Source organism: Halichoeres trimaculatus, unplaced genomic scaffold (assembly GCF_033239565.1).
Source record: "Halichoeres trimaculatus isolate MK-OKI-2021-1 unplaced genomic scaffold, fHalTri1.1 fHalTri1_scaffold_12, whole genome shotgun sequence".
NCBI lineage: Eukaryota > Metazoa > Chordata > Actinopteri > Labriformes > Labridae > Halichoeres > Halichoeres trimaculatus.
This window is the reverse complement of record NW_027437190.1, coordinates 19,504,009-19,524,961: the sequence shown is the minus strand read 5'-3', so window position 1 is coordinate 19,524,961 and position 20,953 is coordinate 19,504,009. Positions and strand designations below refer to the sequence as shown.

The 20,953-nt window shown below is 41.1% G+C and overlaps 1 protein-coding gene across 3 annotated transcripts in view; it reads left to right on the top strand.

Moving 5' to 3' along the window:
• LOC141800785 (RNA-binding motif, single-stranded-interacting protein 3-like) overlaps positions 1-20,953 on the top strand; it is a 171,688-nt gene that overhangs the window by 149,623 nt on the left and 1,112 nt on the right. For 2 of the 3 annotated variants that reach the window (XM_074683569.1, XM_074683566.1), the window contains exons 8-13: positions 1,585-1,628; positions 7,821-7,917; positions 10,167-10,217; positions 19,123-19,239; positions 19,581-19,667; positions 20,199-20,323. In XM_074683569.1, the coding sequence (XP_074539670.1) occupies positions 1,585-1,628; positions 7,821-7,917; positions 10,167-10,217; positions 19,123-19,239; positions 19,581-19,667; positions 20,199-20,323 (521 nt within the window). Of the gene's footprint in view, positions 1-1,584; positions 1,629-7,820; positions 7,918-10,166; positions 10,218-19,122; positions 19,240-19,580; positions 19,668-20,198; positions 20,328-20,953 lie in introns of those variants that run through there. The other variant, XM_074683568.1, reaches the window with a different exon arrangement.

Below are 20,953 nucleotides of genomic sequence, written 5' to 3'. Positions count from 1 at the left end.
CAATCATCATGCAGAAGCCGAGCATCCAGGCCAGCCCACTGCCTCATAGACCCCCAGAGACGCTCAGCGTCCGATGAGCGGGACAAAGCCCAGCGTTTATCCAATGACCATCCAGTTTCCACAGTGGAACTACCCACTCTACGCTCCCCCGCTGAGGTCAAAAGATGCTCAGTGCCCAACTGTGTTAAAGAGCTCAAACGCTGCGGGGATGAATGAAAAGGAGGTCGAGCCACTTACCTGTGATAGGTAGCTGATTCTGAACAAAAGATGAAGGAAATTTTGGGGCACATTTTGTCAATGAAATGTACACACAGCAGTACATATCACCACTTTTTTGGGGACATTTTAAGGGAAGCTGAGCTTCCCTTGCAGTCTTAGAGAAATCGCCACTGCGTGCAGTTGTAGCAACATAAAGTAAAGCTGATAGCTCAGTCTTGTTTCTCTGCTGCTGTTCTCTCTTCTTGTCTCCTCATTTGAAGGAGGATGGCAGCAGGTGGGAATAAAACATCCTGCTATCAACTGACTACTTGCGCTATATTACTGTATTTATATATCTACCACAGTATCACTGTTTTATTTTAGGTGAAGACAGTAATTGTCAGAACCAGTGTATTGCAGTTTCCCTCATATCAGTGCTAGATATTGAAAGGTCATTATCTGTAAACTGGATGCCTGTATACTTTTAGTCAAATTCAACCCTGTGGGTGGTTTTTAAAGCTGGCTGCATTCTAGTCCCTGACTGTCAGTTCAGAAGGATGCTTTTCTATCAAGGACCAACTGTGCAAAATCCATCTGTATGACACCTCAGACAGATTGATTTAAAAAATTCAAGGTAACCATTCATCTCAAATTTAACCACTCTGTTTATTTTTCCTCTTTTTTGCTGAAATTCCTCACAATCAGAAGTAACAGCTGATTTTCCAACTCTTACTGCTGTTCTGTCATGTTGTGTTCTATATTTGCATACAAGAGATAGATTTCTGGCAGTTGGAGGGATTTCAAGGTTTGATTTGTTTGAATGCAGGAAACCTCATCTGAAGATGACTCATCATTCTGACTTTGCATAAGAAACCATCGACTTGTATAATAAGCTTATTTCTAATTTGAAGATAGAAATGTTTTTCATATCAAACTCTATCCAAACTACCAGTGATAAAACTCTGAAAAGTTTTAGCACATTAAAAGCAGACTACCAGTCACTATCCCCTAACTACAGCTACAACCTTCTATCATTGCCTTTTTTGGAGTAATTTCAGGCTATCTGTGAATATTGCTGAACATGATGAGCTTATTTGAAGTGATCCAGTTGTACCAAATAGTTTCATTATACATAAGTGCTTTTAACTGGCTTTTCATGTTACTAAGAACACCATCGATGGTTCTGTATTTAGCAGGTCCTGATATCCCACACACTTGTGGATATTATTGAATTCAAAGTTTTTATGTTCACAGCTCATCCTCTTCTCCTGCAGTTTTCAGTGTCATTTCCACATCAAAATCCAGCGGAAAGAGTAAAAAACACATATTAAATAAGCACATTGGTTATTAAACCTAAAGGTGACCCTCTCTTCTTTTCTTTTTCAGAGTGGCATGGCATTGACGTACGATCCCTCTGCGATGCAGAATGGGTAAGCGCAAAAGTTTCCTCTTGAATTTTAAAAATGTCTACGTTTTTACATTTCTGCAAACTTAACTGTACTATATTTCTGGAATTCCTGTTCCCAATCACTTTTGCAAAAATGACACCAGCAAACCTGAAGAGATGAGCATTCACATCAGCTTTCATCAGCAATAATGCGTGCAGGAGCACTTGCATGCAAATGAGCAGACCACACATGCTCACGTATTCAGATACAAGACACACAAGCCATTATGACACACGCATCCACTGTCTCTCTTCTTCCTACCCTGTCGCAGTCTTGCCCTCGTTCTCTGATCAGAGCGACACACACAGAGCCTTTATTAGTGCACCTATGCATACAAGCTGTCAGACATGTAGGTTTTGATTGTAGACAGGGAAGTTGGGCGGTGTTGCAGCGCCACTGTAAGACTTTCGTCAGCCTCGGCTATCTGCAGTGCTCTCAGGCTAAATGCAGACAGCACAGCTTCTGCCTCTTTCAGGGGGGAAATAGGAGATCGGTCCCGTCTGCTCGGAGAGCTGCTGGTGATACGATCCCAGGAGACGCTTCTCTGCAGCCCGGTTTCTTTTCTCTTCCTCCTTGTCAAATCAGTACAACTTGCTCTTCCCTATGTTCTCATACTTTCGCTTTTCCTCTTTCTTTTCTTCTATTGTGCTGCAAACATTATACTTCCCTTTCCTGAATCACACATTTTTTTCCCCCTATTTTTGATTCAATTCCCTTCAGACTGCACACTGTTACCTTGTCACCCACTTCTCATAATTTACACTCTCGGTTTACAAGCAGATGACTGGTCATTGTCTTGGTGTTTGTGTGTCCTTGTGCTTGTATAAATGCATGCTAACACGTGAGCATCTGTGCACTCGCTGCTGAAGCCCTCTCCAACCTCTCCTTTCCGAGGTCATCGGAGCTCCTTCCGGCGAGGCACTAAATGACTGTGAAATGCTAATGTTGCTAATTAGAGAGGAGAAAAGCAGGGAGGAGGGGGGCTGGATAAAAAAGAGGGCTGGGCAGGTCAAGAGGAGGGCAAAGGCAAAAATAAAGTCAGCCCAAGGAGAGGGGAAGGGTATGAATCAATTACAGGTTTGTGGCTGGTTTCTAGGATCCGATGCCAATCTGATGTTATTGGAAACATGTGTCCCAACTGGCTAGACTGCACTGGCTTTCTGCCTGTCCTCGACTTTATCAGTGAGACACAAAATTCACTTTCTCTGGATCTCTTTTCCCCGAGTCTCCCTCCTTCTATCTGGTCTGTTTGCCATCTTATTGTTTTTCTCCCCCCTCTCTCCTCTGTCTTTAACTCAGCCCACTATCTGTCCTCTCGTTCTTCTACCCACACATGCACATGCTCATATATATTTTAGCATGCCACCCCACATTTTTCCGACTTAAAGTCACTGAGGGCGGCACTAAATCATCCTCTAATTTTTCAGGGCAAACTCCTGACAGTGCGGGGAGGTCACATCAGGGATTCATAGAGAGGTTTTAAATTCAATCTCGCAGTAATGTTCTTTTCGCAATTACATGTTTAGTGTATTGTTTAAATAGCTGTGCTGGAGTCCCTATTGACAGCGAGCTGCTGAGGACTAATAGCCTCCATCAATAACCTTGGATCTGTCCTCTACCTACTCTTTCCCTCTCTCGAAACACGTCACTCTAATGAAAAATACGATAAACACAATCAGAGAAGCATATCGAATAACACGGCTGCACTCACTCATTTGTATTCATCAGTGATAGTAATACAGTTTCTCTAATGCAAGTCATATATTAATTGTCAGTCAAAAAGATGGATCCAACACTGCTACATAATCAGTACAGGAGTTTTTTTTCCTCTGTCACTGATCACCATTTTGAGATGTTCCAGTTTTTTCTCCACTAACTCAATTTTTTTCACTTTTTTCAAGTTCTCAAGGTAACAAAAAAAAAACATTGTAACATACAAACTTTAAGTGTTATTGCTATAAGCTTCATTGAGGAACATGTAGTGTCAGAATTTGCTGATCTTTGCTGATCTTGAACAGTGCATACATCAGCACTTCAGTCTTAATGGTGATTGGATGATGTTTTTTGGGGTCATTTAGAGGAACAAGTTTAAATTTACCCAATTAACAGAAATTTATTTTTTGTGATAAAGGCATTCTGATTTTTGTCTCTACACCAAGTTGAATCATCCATGAGTGTTTCAGCAGGCTTGGGTGTACATCAATCCCAGTTCAGATGATGAGCTAAAATCGATCTTTTCAAACTGATACGTCCTCACAAGTGCAGCTAAAACTTTATTAAATGTTATCACTTAAAGGTCCCATATTATGCTCCTTTTCTGCAGTTTAATATGGATCATTGATGTCTTCATGAAATGGTAGTAACATGTTTTGGTCCAAAAAGCCAATAAATCAAGCACAGCAGCATTGTTTCCAGGCTCTCATAGTCCCTCTGTTCAGAACGGTCTGATTTAGTGGGTGTGACCTTCATATGTAAATGAGCCACCGCTGATACCGCCCCGCTCTTCTGCGCCACTGAGACCGGCGCCATGAGCTCCGAGTGCACAATGTTTAGAAAACAGCGAAGCTCGTTCACTGTAACATCACGGGCTAAAACAACAGGCTAACTGCAGCTAAAGTTAGCATCCTGAAGCTAACACAGAGACAGGGGGGACACTGAGGAAAAGCTCTTACATCTGCTCCACAGCACACAGCATTTAAAATACTCATATTTCCAGGGTCCGAGGTTTGTTGGTGGATAGTTGGTAATGCGCCTGGATTCAGGACCAGTCTATTCGCTAGACCTCTGTTCTACTGTCCAAAGTTGGAAAAGCAGTCGGCTGTGAAGTGACTAGCACACACATGCACAGTTTTACTGAGTGTAGCTGGCACATGTCCTTGATAAATGAACTCTAGCTACTTAGTCTTGTCTTCTTTCGAGATGGGGAGCTTGTGCATGGAACTATGTGGCTGTTTACAGCCAAATACAAAAGCAGTGAGGAGTGGGTGGGGAGGGGGTTCGAGGGTATCTGCTCTGGCAGACCAATCAGGTCAGACTTGCTCCTGATTGGTCAAAAAAGGGAAACACTGACGTCCGCAAATCCCCAAAATCCAAACTGTTCGTTTTAGGTCAGAATTTTACATTCACAAGCACTACTAAGTACAGGTTTTGTCAATAAATATCACATTTTGTGGGCTGGAAGGAAATCCAAAGACCCACAAATTTCACTAAAAGACTTGATAAAGTGATTTTTGCATAATATGGGACCTTTAACTCCACTATTACTTACTGTTCTAAAACAGTGACTCAAAGAAAGATGTTGGAGGAGTCTTTGGCTACACTGGGCAAGCCTTAAAATGTGACACCCAGAGATTATGACATTGTTAACTGGTAACTAATAGGTTTCAAGATAAGTGATTATCTAGATGGAAACATGGCCTTTAAGGTCATACATGTTTTATAATACATACTGTGCTCTTTAATGCTGTACCAAAGGAAAACTCAGCCTGGATGGCTGGGGTTGAAAGGCCAAAAAGAAGGGGTAAAACAATCCTGTCACTTCAAGGAATAAAGAGAAATTCTACAGAGTGTAAGCTTGTGTCAACAAATCTACAAGAGAGCACACAATCAACCTTTCTGTGAACCACAGCTGAACCTTACAAGAGAAAATATATTGAGCCAAAAATTCATGAGATTTCTTTTCTTGTGCCAAAGAAGTGAACCATGTCGCATTGTTGAAAAGCAGAAAGTTACAATTGTAGCATTGCTCTCTGCATACCACCAAACTCAGGCTCTAACTCACCCAGAGCATAAAAATCAGTGTGAAGCACAATCACACTTTGGAGCTTATCGCAGGCACTTAGAAACCAACTGCATTCACAAAGCTGGACTCCAGCAGTCTGGTAACATCTGAGGCTTTGCATCTCACAGCAGATTACCAAACTATTCACACCATCACTGACCAAACAAATGTAATGTGAAACAGAAACTGTAATAACCGAGAAGGCGGGCCACTCTGAGACCAACTTCACCCTGAAATGAGATGTGTGCAGGTGTCAAAACTGAGTTACACATTTTGCTCTTTTACACTTTTACACCACTTCCCCCAGATTTAGGCTGGTTTACTGAGCTGGGCTGTGATCTCAGGTGTAAGAACAGAATGTATATGGGTATATGGTGTATTGTTGTTACTGTGACACAGTAAATGTTACAGAACTTGATATTCCTCAGTAGTGGTATGTAATAACCTCTACAAGGAGATTAACCTTGGTATAATAGCTCCTTAGACCAAAGTCAAAAATAGTCTCGTTGATAAGAAATCAATGGCTTATGAACACAATAGATATGCATAAAGTATGGAAAAATAGCCCAAGTTGAAAACTTACAACTATTAAGAAGAGTTTTTATTTGGTTATGAAACAGATTGATAATACCAGCCACCTCCCAAAGAAGCAAACAAGACCATCTGCAAGAACACTGCCCATTTCCACAGCATAATATGATTTGTGATGTCTGTAACTGCTGTAAGGTGGTAGATGGAGTCATACCAGACGACTGATGGCAGCCTGAAGCAAAAGCTTTTCTTAAATTTTCTTCTGTAAATAATCCCTGTAGGAAACCCATGTAACAGTTAAAGAAAGAGAACGATCTGTTGTTGTTGTTCTGTTTGTTTTTTAATCAGAAATCATAACTTACCAAGATGTAGTGGGATGTAAATTGAAGAAAGTAGCAACACTTTGTCCACAGGGGGAGCCAAAGTTCCCCACAAACTTAGAATGCCTCACAAGAGCTTTAAATGTGTCTATGTCTGTTAACTCGCCAAGTTTTTGTTTGACTTTAACAGTTTTAGGTACAGGTTTATATATATATATATATATATATATATATATATATATATATATATATATATATATATTTATTTATTTATTCATTTATTTTTTTCAAAACTAAGACTTTTACAAAAAGAAATTTTGCCAACCAATCATCCATCAGGGACACATGGCAGTTTTTTTATATCCAGCATTAGCATTTCCTTTCACTTTACTGATGGCTTGGTTGAGTTCAGGCCTTAGATGAACTTTTTCACTGCCCTCATCAGGTGATTTTGGGGTAAGTTTAACGACAAAAAATATTGAGTAATTATTTGACGTTGCTTTTTCTCCTTTGAGAATAGACCGTAAAGCTAGTATTGCATTGTTACTGTCTTTTCTTCCCTTTAAGACTAAAATTGCTTAGTCATACTTTCAGCACCACTGCTAATTGCCACACTGTCCACCAATAAATGAGAAGTTTTTTTAAATTAGGTTGACCACGCCCACGCAGCCTTGTACTTCAGTGTATTTCTCCTCAAATATTAGTTGATGTTCAGTGAGACTCTCAACATCCTTTTCATATACACATTATTGCTATTTGGAGTAATATTTAAGGATACCGTAAGAACTGTGGTGTTTTTCCCAATTAAGGCTTTCAGCTGTTTATACAGTCACGGTCTGTGGTAGAGACCGGACGGGGGGGTCCCCTCTCTGTCTCTGCCTCGTTCTCCACTCCCTCGCTCCATTATTCAGTCAACAGACACTTTGGGATCGATCGGGCACAGCAACACGGCCTGGCGGATGAAACATGTCCTCTCTAGGTACACAATGATAAATAAAGCACTGCGAGCCACAGCATTCCACCTCTGCAGGGTTAAGAGGGTGAAATGGAAAAAGAGACAGAGAAGGTAAAACCAGAAGGGCAAACAAAGGTATAAGAGGGGAAGTAAACAGTATATAATGCAGCTTTTTATGCAAGGTGAAATGTGTGTAGGAGGAAACTTAAAGGTAATATTGAAACACTTCACCCACTCACACATTAAGGTAATATTTCATTATTATGCACAGCGGAGGAGCAGACTGCTTTGTAACATGATGTGCACTCCGGTGCAGTGTCAAGTCTTATTTGGAGACGTCTTTGATGGTGTGGTGCTGAGTAGAGCTGCAATATTTATTGTTTCCATGACAGCCTTGATGATGTCTGATCCATTTTGTCAGTTGTGTCTTGATGTGCACTGGGTGGTTAGAAACAAAGAGAAAAGGCTTTTATTCACCTTTGCATGAGGCTACATGGAGAGTTCAATGTCTGTGTTCATTTTAATAACACTGGTAAGCCCAGTGAAGTTGATAAATTTAAAATGAGACCCCTTTTTTTGTCTTTCAGGTTCTACTCCACGCCATACAGCATCTCCACCAATCGTATGATTGCACAGACGTCAATCACACCCTTCATCGCTGCCTCTCCTGTCACTACGTATCAGGTGGGTTCAGTCGATTAGGAATTTGCTAAACTAGGTTTAAAGGGATGCAGTCAACACTGGAGATCATTTTGATGCCAGAATTATGGTTTCTTTATGTTGCTTTGTTTAGTAATTGAGTGTTTTATGAACTGGTTTTGGGACTATTTTTTCATTTCATAGTGAATACTTCAGGGTACACCATTTCAAACTTCAAACTTTGATTTAACTTTGTTAACCTGCTCACTCTCCAGCCAAGAAATCTTTCAAAGAAAGGCAGACACAGCTCCAATGTAACACCCCATGGGTACCTAATGCAACCTGCTGGCAATAAAATCTTGAGTAAAGTTAACAACTTGGTTGAAATATGGCCGACCGGAGCTTGAGTTTAGTGGCTGAAATCTGTGGCTTTGATTAAGTCTTTGATGTAACAGATTCTCTCATTATAAACCAATAGCATAAAAAAGACCAGAAACAAGGATGAATTGATCTCACCAGCAGGTATTGTGTGTGAAGACGAAGCCTGATGCAGCCATTTGTTATGTGCCATAATGCTTCATTGTAGAGGTGAATAGATAAATCAATTAACGAAAAGTAAAAAGCATCAGTGTCTTTGTGTCTCTCAACAAGCACAGTTCAAGTTAATCCCACATACCAAACTTCTGGCCCAGCATAACAAATGTGCATCAAGAAAATAGTCCTTCACAAACACGTTTCCTTGAAAAATTCTTAAAAGAAGAGACCCCAGCTGTTTAAGGGAATTACTCAGCCTCTTAAAAAATAAGAGTGTACATTTGTGATCTGTTTTTAAAGATTTCTGTCTTCAGCTTGAACAAATGGTGCTTTCAGTGCAACACACGGGGGAAGTATGAAAGTATTGAGAGACGGATTAACACACTGTTGGTTTTGGTCTTTTGATGGGATTTGTTGGCAGAAAGAGAAATATCGAATAACATCTGCCTCATCTTTCGGGAAGTAAGCAACTTAAGTGGGAGCAGGGCTTTGGAAATAAATAATGAATATTTAATACTTTCAACTGATCCCATACAGAAGTACTTGTGCAGATCATTTGCTCTTGTTCTGTGTGTAGTCCCTGCAAATACAGGTAGAGTAAGCAGAGCTTGTTTTTTCTTTTTTCTCAGGCAGGACTTACACGCAGAAATTGAGTTATCATGCCTCTCCATTAAAGACAAGTCTTAGTCTGGATATGATAAAACACAAGCTTATATTGCAGCACTGCTCTCATTGATCTTTCATTCTCAGGCACAAATCCTCCTTTTGTCTCTTTCTCTCTCTGTTTCCATGTGCTGAATCCTGTACTCTACACACACACACACACGCACACTGTTCTAATTCGTGTCAAAGCTGGCTGGGGAAGTAGCTGTACTTCTTTGAGAGACTGACTCTGCTCTTGATCCACATTTTTCTGAAACACTCAGACTTCCAAACAAACAAGAGTCGTCCCCCACAGGTTCTCTCCAGCACCAAACATGGCTGCAAATGAGAAAGACGGATGCAAAGACACACCCTCAGCAGAGTGCATTCACACACTTTGACACAAACACATCCTGCTCCTGCTGCAGGAAATTAACCCACCTTACATGACTTCCCATAGATTGACATAGATAAGCAAATATACACCTGTATAATTAGTACATACATATCACAAATGGGCCCCGTGGGACCCTCATGCAAGGACCAGGCTGTGGTTAGCAAAAGAAGATGAAAGTGTTGATTTATGGCCAAGACAGGCTTTGATGATGAAACCTCCTCCATGAAGCAGTAATTATTAGACTGTATTGCTCTCTGTGGTCTTCATATCCTCTCATAATTACAACATAACATACTGTATAGTGGATCTTTTGTTACTACAGTATTATTCTTTAAGACACACTGCCGTAGGGACTAAGCTATGAAATGGGTTTGTAAAGACTTGAGCTAATGATTAATTTTCTCTCTGGTTTTCTCATTTTCACTCCCTTCCTGTCATTCTGTCTTCCAATTGTCCTTCTTTATGCTCCCTCTTCCTCAATTCTTTATCCACTTATAACAATCTTCTTTTTGATCTTCCCTTTTCCTCTCATCTCTTCCTGACCTCTCTTCTGCATCCTCTCATCATCCCTTCCTACTTTAATGACTTTATTGTCTCCCTCTTCTTTTCCTCCCATTCTGCATCTTTTTCTTATGTCTGTCTCCTTCATCATCCCTGATTTAATCGTTGTTACGGTTACCTTCATTTCATCCATTCTCCTTTCTTCTTTCTCCTCCTGCAGGTCCAGAGTACATCTTGGATGCCACATCAACAGTATGTTATGCAACCTACAGTAAGTTTTTCAGTCAGCCTCTCTTTTGTGTTTCTCTCGTATGTTGTCTTCTCTCTGTGGAGTCTTTTCCTCTGCTGCCAATTCTTTCACAGCCTTCATGTTAGCCTACATTTTTGCATGTCATCTTAATGAGTTGGCATGTCTGCGTACTTTCTGTGCTTTAATATCTTCTTAAATCAGAAACTTCAACATTTGGCCCAGCTATGGTCTTGTAAAAAGGTCTGATAAGGATTGTCAGTGTCTATCAAAGCTGCCACAGTAATATGGTGACTACAAAGACATCAAAAGAGACTGTTTCTTCTTTGTAATTTAATGGTGATTATAAAAGCTTTTTAACAACATTTTATGGTTCTTGTTCTTTTCAAAGTGTATTTTTAGCCTTATTTCAGCTCAAATGGGGAAGAAAGTTGCAGTTTTCAAAGTTATAAAAAGACAAATCTCAGATTCTTTTAAGTCCACCAGGAAAACATGACCCAATGTCATGCCATGAAAATAAAACTAAGTTGTACCCAGCTGAATTGCTTGAGAGTAACCTCCCTCAAGCAGACTGGAAAGCTCAACGTAGCAGAGTCTGGAATTCATAATAAAAGGCTGCCCCCTGCTGGCTGAAAATGGACAAGGGTCAAACGTTCCCTATCTAGCCAAGCTAACCAGTAGAAGCCATTATTGTGTAGTGATGCACATAATTGCACAACAGTGTGTATATATTTTCATAATAAGCACACAAAACAGTACAATGCACAGTTTAAAGGAAGGCATTTTCTTAGTACCAGTAAACTGAGCTCCAAATGCCCACGCTCTCATACAAACTGTTTTCAAACCCAGACACTCATCTTTCTATGCACATTTAGTCATTCATATCGACTGCGTGTGTAGGTGTGAAGTCAATAACACACTTTATTCTTACCTGCAGATATTCTCTTTCTTCTTTCATGCTTTCATGACACACAAACAAACATCAAGGCTTTAAGTCCAGGACTATATACAGCTATAGGAACAGGAGATTTTGCTCAAATCCTCCACAGGATTCATCCTGAGCTCAATGTAAAGCCCCAGCTGAAACCCTGTCCATCTGACATGTAGGAACAACACAAACATACAGTGTATAGTGTACAGAGTTATCTCTTTAATTGTCTGGCAGTCAAAAAAAAACTCAGCAGGTTACACGCTTTTTTTATTCCTCACTACAGCAGCTTCAGTGGAGGGAGACAGGTATCAGCAGGATAGGCTGAGGTTTGGATCCTACGATAACCTTGAAAGCACTAGAGATGCAAATAAATCTTAACCACCTCTTAAACTTTATCATCAGTAGTCCCAGTCTCACTGGCTATGCTCATGTACAGCTTACATAAGTGATTTTTAATAACTGTTTCACTGAAGTGTAAAACATGTAATCAATTTTTTATGTTCATGAGTTTTAATTATACACCTGTTCCTGGGAAAAGGTTCATATAAAGGACAAGGAAATTAATGAGGCTGTAACATAATATGATAATTAATATATTGATGTTAATATAAACTCTGTATTTTTTCAGTAAAGTTGAGGGGGGTGGGGGGGTGGAGATTGACAAATGATATCAAAGCCCCAGAGCCTTTACCTCATGTGTGAACTGCAGGTTCTGGTGTTTAAGATACAACATACATACATCATGTGATTGGTGAACAATGAAACATCACTGCTGCTTCTATCACTCCTCTTTCTGAATTAATAATGTTTCACATGCAAAATGTAAAAGTAGTTTTGTTGTGAAATAAGAAGAGAGGAAACCAGAAAATGAAACGACACGCGTTGCAAAAATACGGCAATCCTGAGAAATGTAGACCTGCTGAAGTCTTGGACATGAGATTTTTTTTTTTTTTAAAGGCTGTAGACCTGAACAGCTAATCAGTAGCCAGCAGGCAGAAGAACACGTCTGATTTTTGTCCTCAAATGGGCTTTCAGATGCCAAAGTGCTCGGAAAATTCTCAGTAGAGTGTATATTTAAACCATGATGAGTCTCTCAAAATTTGCTACATTACAAGGTTTATATCTGCAATTAAAGAAACACATTTGAAGTATTGGTGAAATACAGGACATTTATTTGTAACATACTTGCACATTGAAATTGTTGATATCAGATAATGACTGATGCTGTTGGCACGTCTGGAGAACTGTGACAAGTCAAGAACTCATCAGTATTAATTTGTTCCTTTGGCATGATGCTTATACAACCAGTGTGTGTTCAGACAAACTCTACCGCGGTGCCACAGCTTCCATATGCATGCAGAAGAACACATGTGCCAATCCTCAAAACTCAATTTAAAGTTAAGAGAATCCTTATACAGAAAATAAAGAAACCAACAATGGCAACAGTCTTCATTAATAACTAAATCTGAGTCTTCTTATCTTTAGATTCTGAATGGTTTCAGTGCTCCAAACTCCAGCCATCAGTGCCTGAGTACAGCTCAAGTCATTGGTTCTCGAAATCAGGGCTCGAGTTGGACCTGAGTCTTAGTCCTGGATTTAAGCTGGCAACACTGGTACAAACTGAAAGAAAGGCTTTGAGATTTAAAAGCCCATCAGTAAGACAACCACGAGACAAGTGCACAATCCAATCAGTACGTCTCTCATCATAGCTGTGATGAAACGCAGCAGCCATGAGATGCTCCTGGAAAACCGTGACATCTCTCGATGCTGTTGTCTTCCTTGGTAAATTCTGTAATGGAGCAATAAAATCCACAGTTCAGCAGGCTTTGACACTACAGATATTTCTTTTAGGAAATATGCTCTGCCTCTCCTCCAAACAGAAGTCAGATTTTATCATCCAGATTTTTATCTCACTGCACTACTTAATGAGTTGGTTTTCTGCCAGCATCTACAGACTGTTTTACACCTTAAAATCAGTTATGCTCTGCTGAAATTGTCAGCAGTAAGGGGACAAAAGATAGCAGCAGCACAGATTTGCTATACTAGCCATGCACTGAGGGATTACAGCAAAACACTGCCACAACACAATAGTTAGACTAGTTCCAAATTCTGTTGCCTCCAATTTCTCTCTATAGCTCATTTCCTATCTGTTCTTCTTTTTGTGTCTGTCTGCCAACTCCTGAAACATTCTGTTGTCATGTCTGATTAAAATTATGTCTGTGAGGAAGGATAATACCCCTCTGTAAATGTGTTTTCAAACAAATGTCCCATCTAATTATCTGGCAGGCCGCTTGATATGACTTAGAACGACTGGGCAGAAGAAAGAGGGAGATAGAGGAGAAGAGAGCATTGGGGAAAGTAGAGGAAATAGATAAATAAGTAAACTGTGTGTATTTCACTGAGAGAGGACAGGGGAAGGAGGCAGGCACAGGGAAAGGAGGAAAGGAGGGATTACAAAGAAAAAAATTGGAACAAAGAAAAGAAAACATCGACTGCGAAAGCATGTCTGGGCTGCGTGCGCCTGTTTCCCAGCCTTGTCTCTGCATAGTCAAATCCCTGTTAGACAACAAAGGCGAAGGCTAGTCATTGTATTTCCTGGATATAGAGGAGCTTGGCAAATTAAAGCCGCACTGAGGGGAGAGACTGAGGGAGACACAGCAGCTTAATTCTGTTCCTATGGCAGCAGTGGCTTCCTTGCTGCTCACGCACAGTTAGACCGTGCTAACTTCGATTAATGGAGCGCGCTCATTGACATATCCAGGTTGATGCATACAACTTTGCCTCTCAGGCAACAGTTAAGCATACGCTGAGAGAATTTTACATGCCTGTTGTACCAAAATTGTGCTGTGTGCTCAAAGCTAGAGATACACAGTAATAGCACAAAAGTTAACAGTGAGACAACTGACACAACTTTAGACACACATAAGCAAAAGGTGCCCACTGTCAAATTTTTCCCACATGCACATACTCACAAAGCACACCTATACACACAGTGGAGTGCCTTAAGGACTGTGTGTTTCCTACTTTTGGTGCAATGCCCAGATTACTTGAACTCCCTGTCTTTACATCCTAATTAGTGAGAGGATGTCTTTGTGCATAATTACTCACAAATCCCGCCTACAGGAAATGAATGCATTACCCTAACTAGGCATAGCAAGAGAGACAAGGAAGGCTTATAGGGGAGGAATGTAATGAGACATCCAAAGAATTGGGATTTTTAGATCTGCCTGAGTTAAATTGCCATGTTAAACTCATTTGAGGAGACAAATGGGGTGAAGAACGTGAGAGAGCAGGCGCAAATTCACCCTGCATTCCAGTCTGTGAGCACTGCACGACAAACTGCATGCATGTGACTGCATGTTCAGAGCTAACAAGTCAGAGTGAAGCCAAGTGTATTTATGTTCTATGTGGTCTTGTACACTTCAAAAAACTTCTCTTATCAAGGTATCTTATCAATCTTATCAAGTGTTTTTGTCTTATTTTAAGTTGGAAAATATCTTTTTTTTCGATTTAATATGAGCCACATTCAATGTATCAGTCCAGCAAAATGTCTTGTTTCAAGTTATTCAAAGACAAAAATGAGGTCTGAATTGCTTGGAACAAGTAGAAAAAATTGGCCAATGGAACAAGAGAAAAGTTACTTGTTCAAAGTTCAAGTAAAGCTAATTTAGACATTTTCTTTTAAACACATTAGATAGGTCATGTATGTATTTACTTAAAATATGAAAAAAAGTCTTTCAACCATTTAAGGTTTAATTGTGGGGCAGGCTTACAAACTTTTTACAGATTTCTGTGTTCAGGATTCAATTGGCGGGTCAGAAATCATAGCCGTGTAACGTAACGGGCAGAGCTATGGAGAATCTGTATAGCTCTGGTAACGGGGCCGTCATTAGCAGAACCCTGCCGCTGTCGCTGGTGTAGTATAAATACGTGTCATTAGTTTTGGTGGTTTTCTGCTTGCTCTCTAGTCTCGGATAACATTTGTTACTACTAGACTGTGGGGAACGAGGCTTAGAACTATTAGTTTCTGATTCAGAGTCAGATTCTGGCTCTGATGGCTCAAACAGGTAGGGCTTGGTCCGACCAATGTGGCTGCTGGCGCTAGTTTCCATTGCTACTGTAGGTGTCGTTTTTGTACAGCACACGTCACGGAGGCAGCTCCCCTCCCGCGTGGTTCCAGCATCTCGAACTGACACGCCCCTAGTGTTTGACAGCGGAGAGATGTACTTGTTTTTTTCATGATTTGAGACTTTAATTTATATACTTCGAATTTTTTTTTAATCTTTTAAATTTAGCTCATTGGTCAATGACACGTGTGACAGAAAAGTTATTGCTGCTTTACACGGACTTTAAGACATTATTCTAGTTCCAACCAAATTTTCGAGCATTTTTTTTCTTTTTCCGTACGCAGTTTTTTTACTTGTTACAAGCAATTCAGACCTCATTATTGTCTTCAAATAACTTGAAAAGATATTTTTCTGGACTGTTGAATGTGGTCTATGTTGAGCATAGTAAGACCATTTTTACTTTAAACAAGACAAAAACACTCGATAAGGTTTTAGGTTTTTCAGTGTAAAATCTTGTAAAAGTTAAATAAAGGCGCTATGACGCTGAATAAAAACTTATGTCGACACATAAAAACATCTGCTTTCAGGCCACACATCTGCATACTCACATCTCACACAGAGTTAGTGTCTAACCAGCTCCAGTAACTGGTTTCCCTGATAAAACCTGTCATTTTCACTAATACTGTGCATTTCATGCTGCTGTGCACGCCTGCAGCTTTCTGCTCTGCAGAAAAAAATGAGAGCAAAAGAGAACAGGAGTGAGTGAGTGAAAGGAAGCGTGAGTTCATAGTTTAGAGCAGATCTTGTATTTTTCTCCCTCATATCCTCAGGGAAATGATAACTGTCTGTCTTGCGAACTCATTTATTGCTTACCGCAGGAAAAAAAAGTCTGATACAGGAAAACCTGATACAAACACACTCACTCTACCTCAACAATCAGACACTCTTACCGCACCTGCTAATGCACGGTGTCAGGATGCAGACACACACAGAGACAGCAAGTTCAACACTTGTGCAGCAATAGATCAGAGCAGACAATTAGTCATTGTTGGTTTCCTTTTGCTTTGTGCAGCTCTCTGTCTGTGTGGAGGCCTGCTGTGAGGTTGGATGAGTGAGGGAAAGAGCGAAGGAGGATGAGAAATCATTAAACCAGAGATTGTATTATAGAGATGGATGGAAAACCAGGGTATTAGCAGGATTCTGGCTGCTAAATCTACCTACCAGAGCCAAAGATTTGTGCAGGTTTAGAGGCAGATCTGTTGATGCATCTATGTGTGGATACTAGTCTGTGTGCATATAGTGTGTGTGTGTGTGTGTGTGTGTGTGTGTGGGAGTGGGAGTGGGAGCCATTTACTTGTGATGCTCAGGATAGTGTTGACAGAGCATTTCTGATCGCCAGGCGGCTGCTTTCTTCAAACATTTTTTCTTATGAAGACAGCAGTCAGCAGAGAGAGTGCTCAAGACTCTTAACAGCTCTGACAACTGTGTGTAGGTGAGAGGTGTGTGTGCCTCTCTGTGAATCTCACAGATGTAAGAATCCTCATTTACTGATCCACAACACTGAACAGCTTTGACAGACTGTATATGCCTTCGAGGAGAAACTTCACACACTAATAACTCAGTGGCTGTCTCTGTGCTGTGTGTGTGTGTGTCCATCTATATTCAGTTATCTTGTGAGCATCTGTGTGTTACTTTACACACACACAGGTACAGTCACTTCCACACAGTCAGGGTGCAGCATGAAACACCAAATTTAACACCTTTAATGCCTGTTCCTGTCTCAACGTGCAGCCTAAGAAGTACCGACAGCTCTATGGAGCGATACTGACACATTCCTACTGACCCACTGATGCTTGTGTCTGCGCTCATGGGAAGTGTAGTTAAACAGCTATCACAAATACAGTGTTTACCTCTGCAGGCATGTTGCCAGGTGTCTCAGCACACAGTGTGAGGAGAGTCCCCTATTAAATCCATACAGAGCTGCTGCGTCTGGAGCAGGAGCTGTACCGGGAGAGTAGAGCTCAGTGCATCAAGGTGTTAGCAGGCATCAAAGCCCCTCACACAGAACAGATTTACAGTAAAAGCCTTTCTGCTCCATTCAGAGGCTTGTTCTGTCAAACCTGCCTGCCAAGCGAGCTGACTGGCTGTATTGCTGTGTACAAAGTCAAACCATTTGTGGGCATCAAACTGAAATAGGTTGTAATCCTTGATAAACTCCATGTCTTCTAGCTGGGTGCTTTAAAACAGACATTAATTTAGCTAAAAAGCAGTTTAAACATCTTTGTTTATCTTTTTTTGAAAAGGTGTTAAATCAGATTAGAGGAATAGACTGAAACTGCTGTAAATTCTCAGAAATATGAAGCAGAACAACTGATATCAGGTAGCTTACTTACATCTAACGCCAAAATCCATTCATGCAAAATGCATATTTTTTGCAACAACAAAAAAGGATCAGTTTTTGTGATGTTTGAAGGTATTTTATAATAATAATAAATCTGATTTATATAGCCCTTTTTAATGATACTCAAAGACACTTCGAAATTGGGTTTTGAAGGAGAGGAGTGATTCTGAGTTTGGGATGTTCAGTGGAAGTGAGTTCCAGAGGGTCGGGGCAGCAGCTGCAAAGGCTCTGTCACCAACAGCACGGTGCATGGTGATGGGGGTCAGGAGGTTGGTGCCCGATGATCTGAGATGGCTGCTGGGGGAGTGATGTTGAAGGAGGTCTGCAAGGTATGGGGGAGCGAGGTTGTTGAGAGCTTTGTAGGTGGTGAGAAGGATCTTGAAGATGGTTCTGTATCGGACAGGGAGCCAGTGGAGGTGCCGGAGAATGGGTGGGATGTGTTTACGGGAGCGGGAGTGGGTTAGTAATTGAGCAGCTGAGTTTTGAACATACAGTAGTTTTTGAAGGTCTGAGGAGGGGAGGCCATAAAGGATGCTATTGCAATAGTCCAGTCTTGAGGTTATAAAAGCATGAATGAGGGTTTCGGCAGCAGAGAAAGAGAGGGTAGGGCGGAGGCGTGCAAAGTTACGGAGGTGGAAGAAGGATGTTTTCGTCATGTTACTGATGTGTGATTTGAAGGAGAGAGTGGAATCCAGAGTAACGCCAAGGTTGTGGACAGAGGGGGAGGGGGTGACCGTGTGACCATCAATGGGGACAGAAACGTCCAGAGTAGAGGGGAGGCGGGATTTTGGGCCGCTGATAATGAGTTCAGATTTATTGCAGTTGAGTTTGAGGAAATTGCAGTTCATCTGGGTCTTTATGTCGAAGAGGCAGTTAGTGATGGTAGACAGAACGGCGGGAGTGATGGTTTTTGTGGAAATATAAATTTTAGTGTCGTCAGCACAACAGTGTTATCGCCCGTGGGAGCGAATAATTTGACCGAGGGGAAGTATGTAGATGATGAATAGGAGGGGGCCAAGCACTGAGCCTTGGGGGACACCATGTGTGACTGGATCGGTCTGGGATTTGCAGTTGTTGATGGATATGAAGTGAAATCCAGCAGCAGGGCAAAACTTTTTTCCGAAGGGAGAAGCGGCAGCCAAAACGCGCCAGCATCCTCTCCCTGCGGAAGTTATGACATTACTTACAGCGTACTGGTGCATGTGAATCGTGGTACCTTCTTACATTCAAAGACACCATGCTAGCCACTTCTTTAGTCTCAACTATCTAACAACCCCTTTTCTCTGGTTTTACATCAAGGGTTCAGAAAAAAAGAATGTTCATCTCCTCAGCTAACATTTGAAAGAAAACAAGAGAGGGTGTGCCTAAAAACTAATCATTTAACACCTCCATCCTCTTCTTCTGTTACCTCTTAAACCTGCTTGTTGGATACACTTAATGACTGGATATAACCATTTTTTCACTTGGTACATGCTTGGTACTTGCTCTGTAACTTTTGTGGTCATTTTTCCTCCCCCCTCTCTGCTCCAGGGTGCTGTGATCACCCCAGCCACGGCCATAGAGCCCAGTTTGTCTCTTCATCCCTCCAACGTAATGGCTCCTCTCACCCAACAGATGAACCATCTGTCTCTGGGCACTACAGGCACCGTAAGTCTCAGCTTTTACCGTCTCCAAGCTTTCTTCCTCTGTGTGCAACTGTGTGAGTGTTTATCAGGGTCGGCTGTAAAACATTCATATAATTAGTCAGCAGAGATTGCAGCTGTTATTGAGATGATCTCACAGCAGAAACCACACAACCACAAGCACAGAAAATGCCTTGTTCTTTCTTGAAATACGTCTTGAATGTGCATTGACCCTGGGGCCAGTGCACGCTGTTTTTTTCATTTTATGAAATTTATAGAAAAAAGGTGAAGTCAGACATTGCTGTAAGAATAGAGGACACACTGTACCTATGTAAAAGTACTTTCTGCCCCTCCCTCTCTCTGCAGTACATGCCTGCTGCAGCTGCTGCTCCTATGCAAGGAACCTACATTCCCCAGTACACTGCAGTGCCTGCCTCTGCCATCACAGTGGAAGTAAGAAAAATACAAAGTTGTTCATTAAAAGGAAGTATATTATCCACAGCTCAGTTCCTTTGTTGAGAAACCAAGGGAACGCACAGATATCATACCCAGGAATAGTGCATGAACACGTGGGCCATCTAGTGACGATGTAAAGCACTGAAAATATTCATTTACATCAACATTAGTGTATGGGAAGAAATTTCTTGAATCTTGTGGTTATCAGTTATGCTAGCTTCTACGGCTAGTCAGGAGCAAGCCAGGATAATAACAGGGCCAGGTTGTGATGTTACCACTGATTAATATGTTTTCTGTTGAACAAGAGGAAGTATTAACTCATTGTTTTATGAACAGAAGAATTATACAAAATCTGCTAATAGAAGTAGAACTCTTTAGTTTTACTCAGTACCATGTGAGTGTTTTATTCTCACTTCTTTTCATCAGTGCTCAAGAAACAGATTCTGTGCCTCACCTTGGAAGTTTAACTGAAACCATGTAATCATATGAGTTTTTATATAACACTTACAACTTGGTTTCTGGTGGCAGGGTGTGGTGACAGACACCTCTCCACAGACAGCAGCCCCCTCCTCACAGGATGCCAGCGGGCAGCAGCCTTTATCAGTGGAGAGTGCAGGGGACCATGCCACAGCCTACTCCTACCAGCAGTCAAAGTGAGTGGATCTGTCTTTAAGTTCCATCTGCCCTGTTTAAACTGAATGCTACAAAGTGAATAGAATATAATAGAATAGAATAGAATAGAATAGAATAGAATAGAATAGAATAGAATAGAAAATACTGTTTATTCATGATGGAAAATTCAGGAGTCGTCACAGCGGCAATCAAGCAAATAAACTAAGTGTATAGAAAGTGCAAAAAAGTCCATAACAAGATAGGTGATGACAGCTTGGCCATTATTCTCCAGTGCAGCCAGCCTCCACCTCCTCAGGGTCCAGGACTGAGTTTCTTCAGTCATGCTCTGTCTCTGTCTCCTGTATCCGTTCTGCTCACAGCAGGTGAAGTTCTTCCAATGTGGTGTTGGTGTCTGATGTTAGCTTCATTAGCCATGTCTGTGAAAAGCATGATGCAACTCTGCCTTCTGATATTTCCTCTGACGATAGGTTAGCTTGGCTACTTCGTCCGTCTTATTTTAGACAGATCTTATGTTCCCAATAATGATGGATGGAAGGACAGGTCTATGTCATCACTTCTTAGCTCATACCTGAGAACCAGCACGTCGTCCTCACCTCCTTCTCCTCACCTTATGTGGAAACAACAGGCCTTGCACCAGTTAGCATTGACAC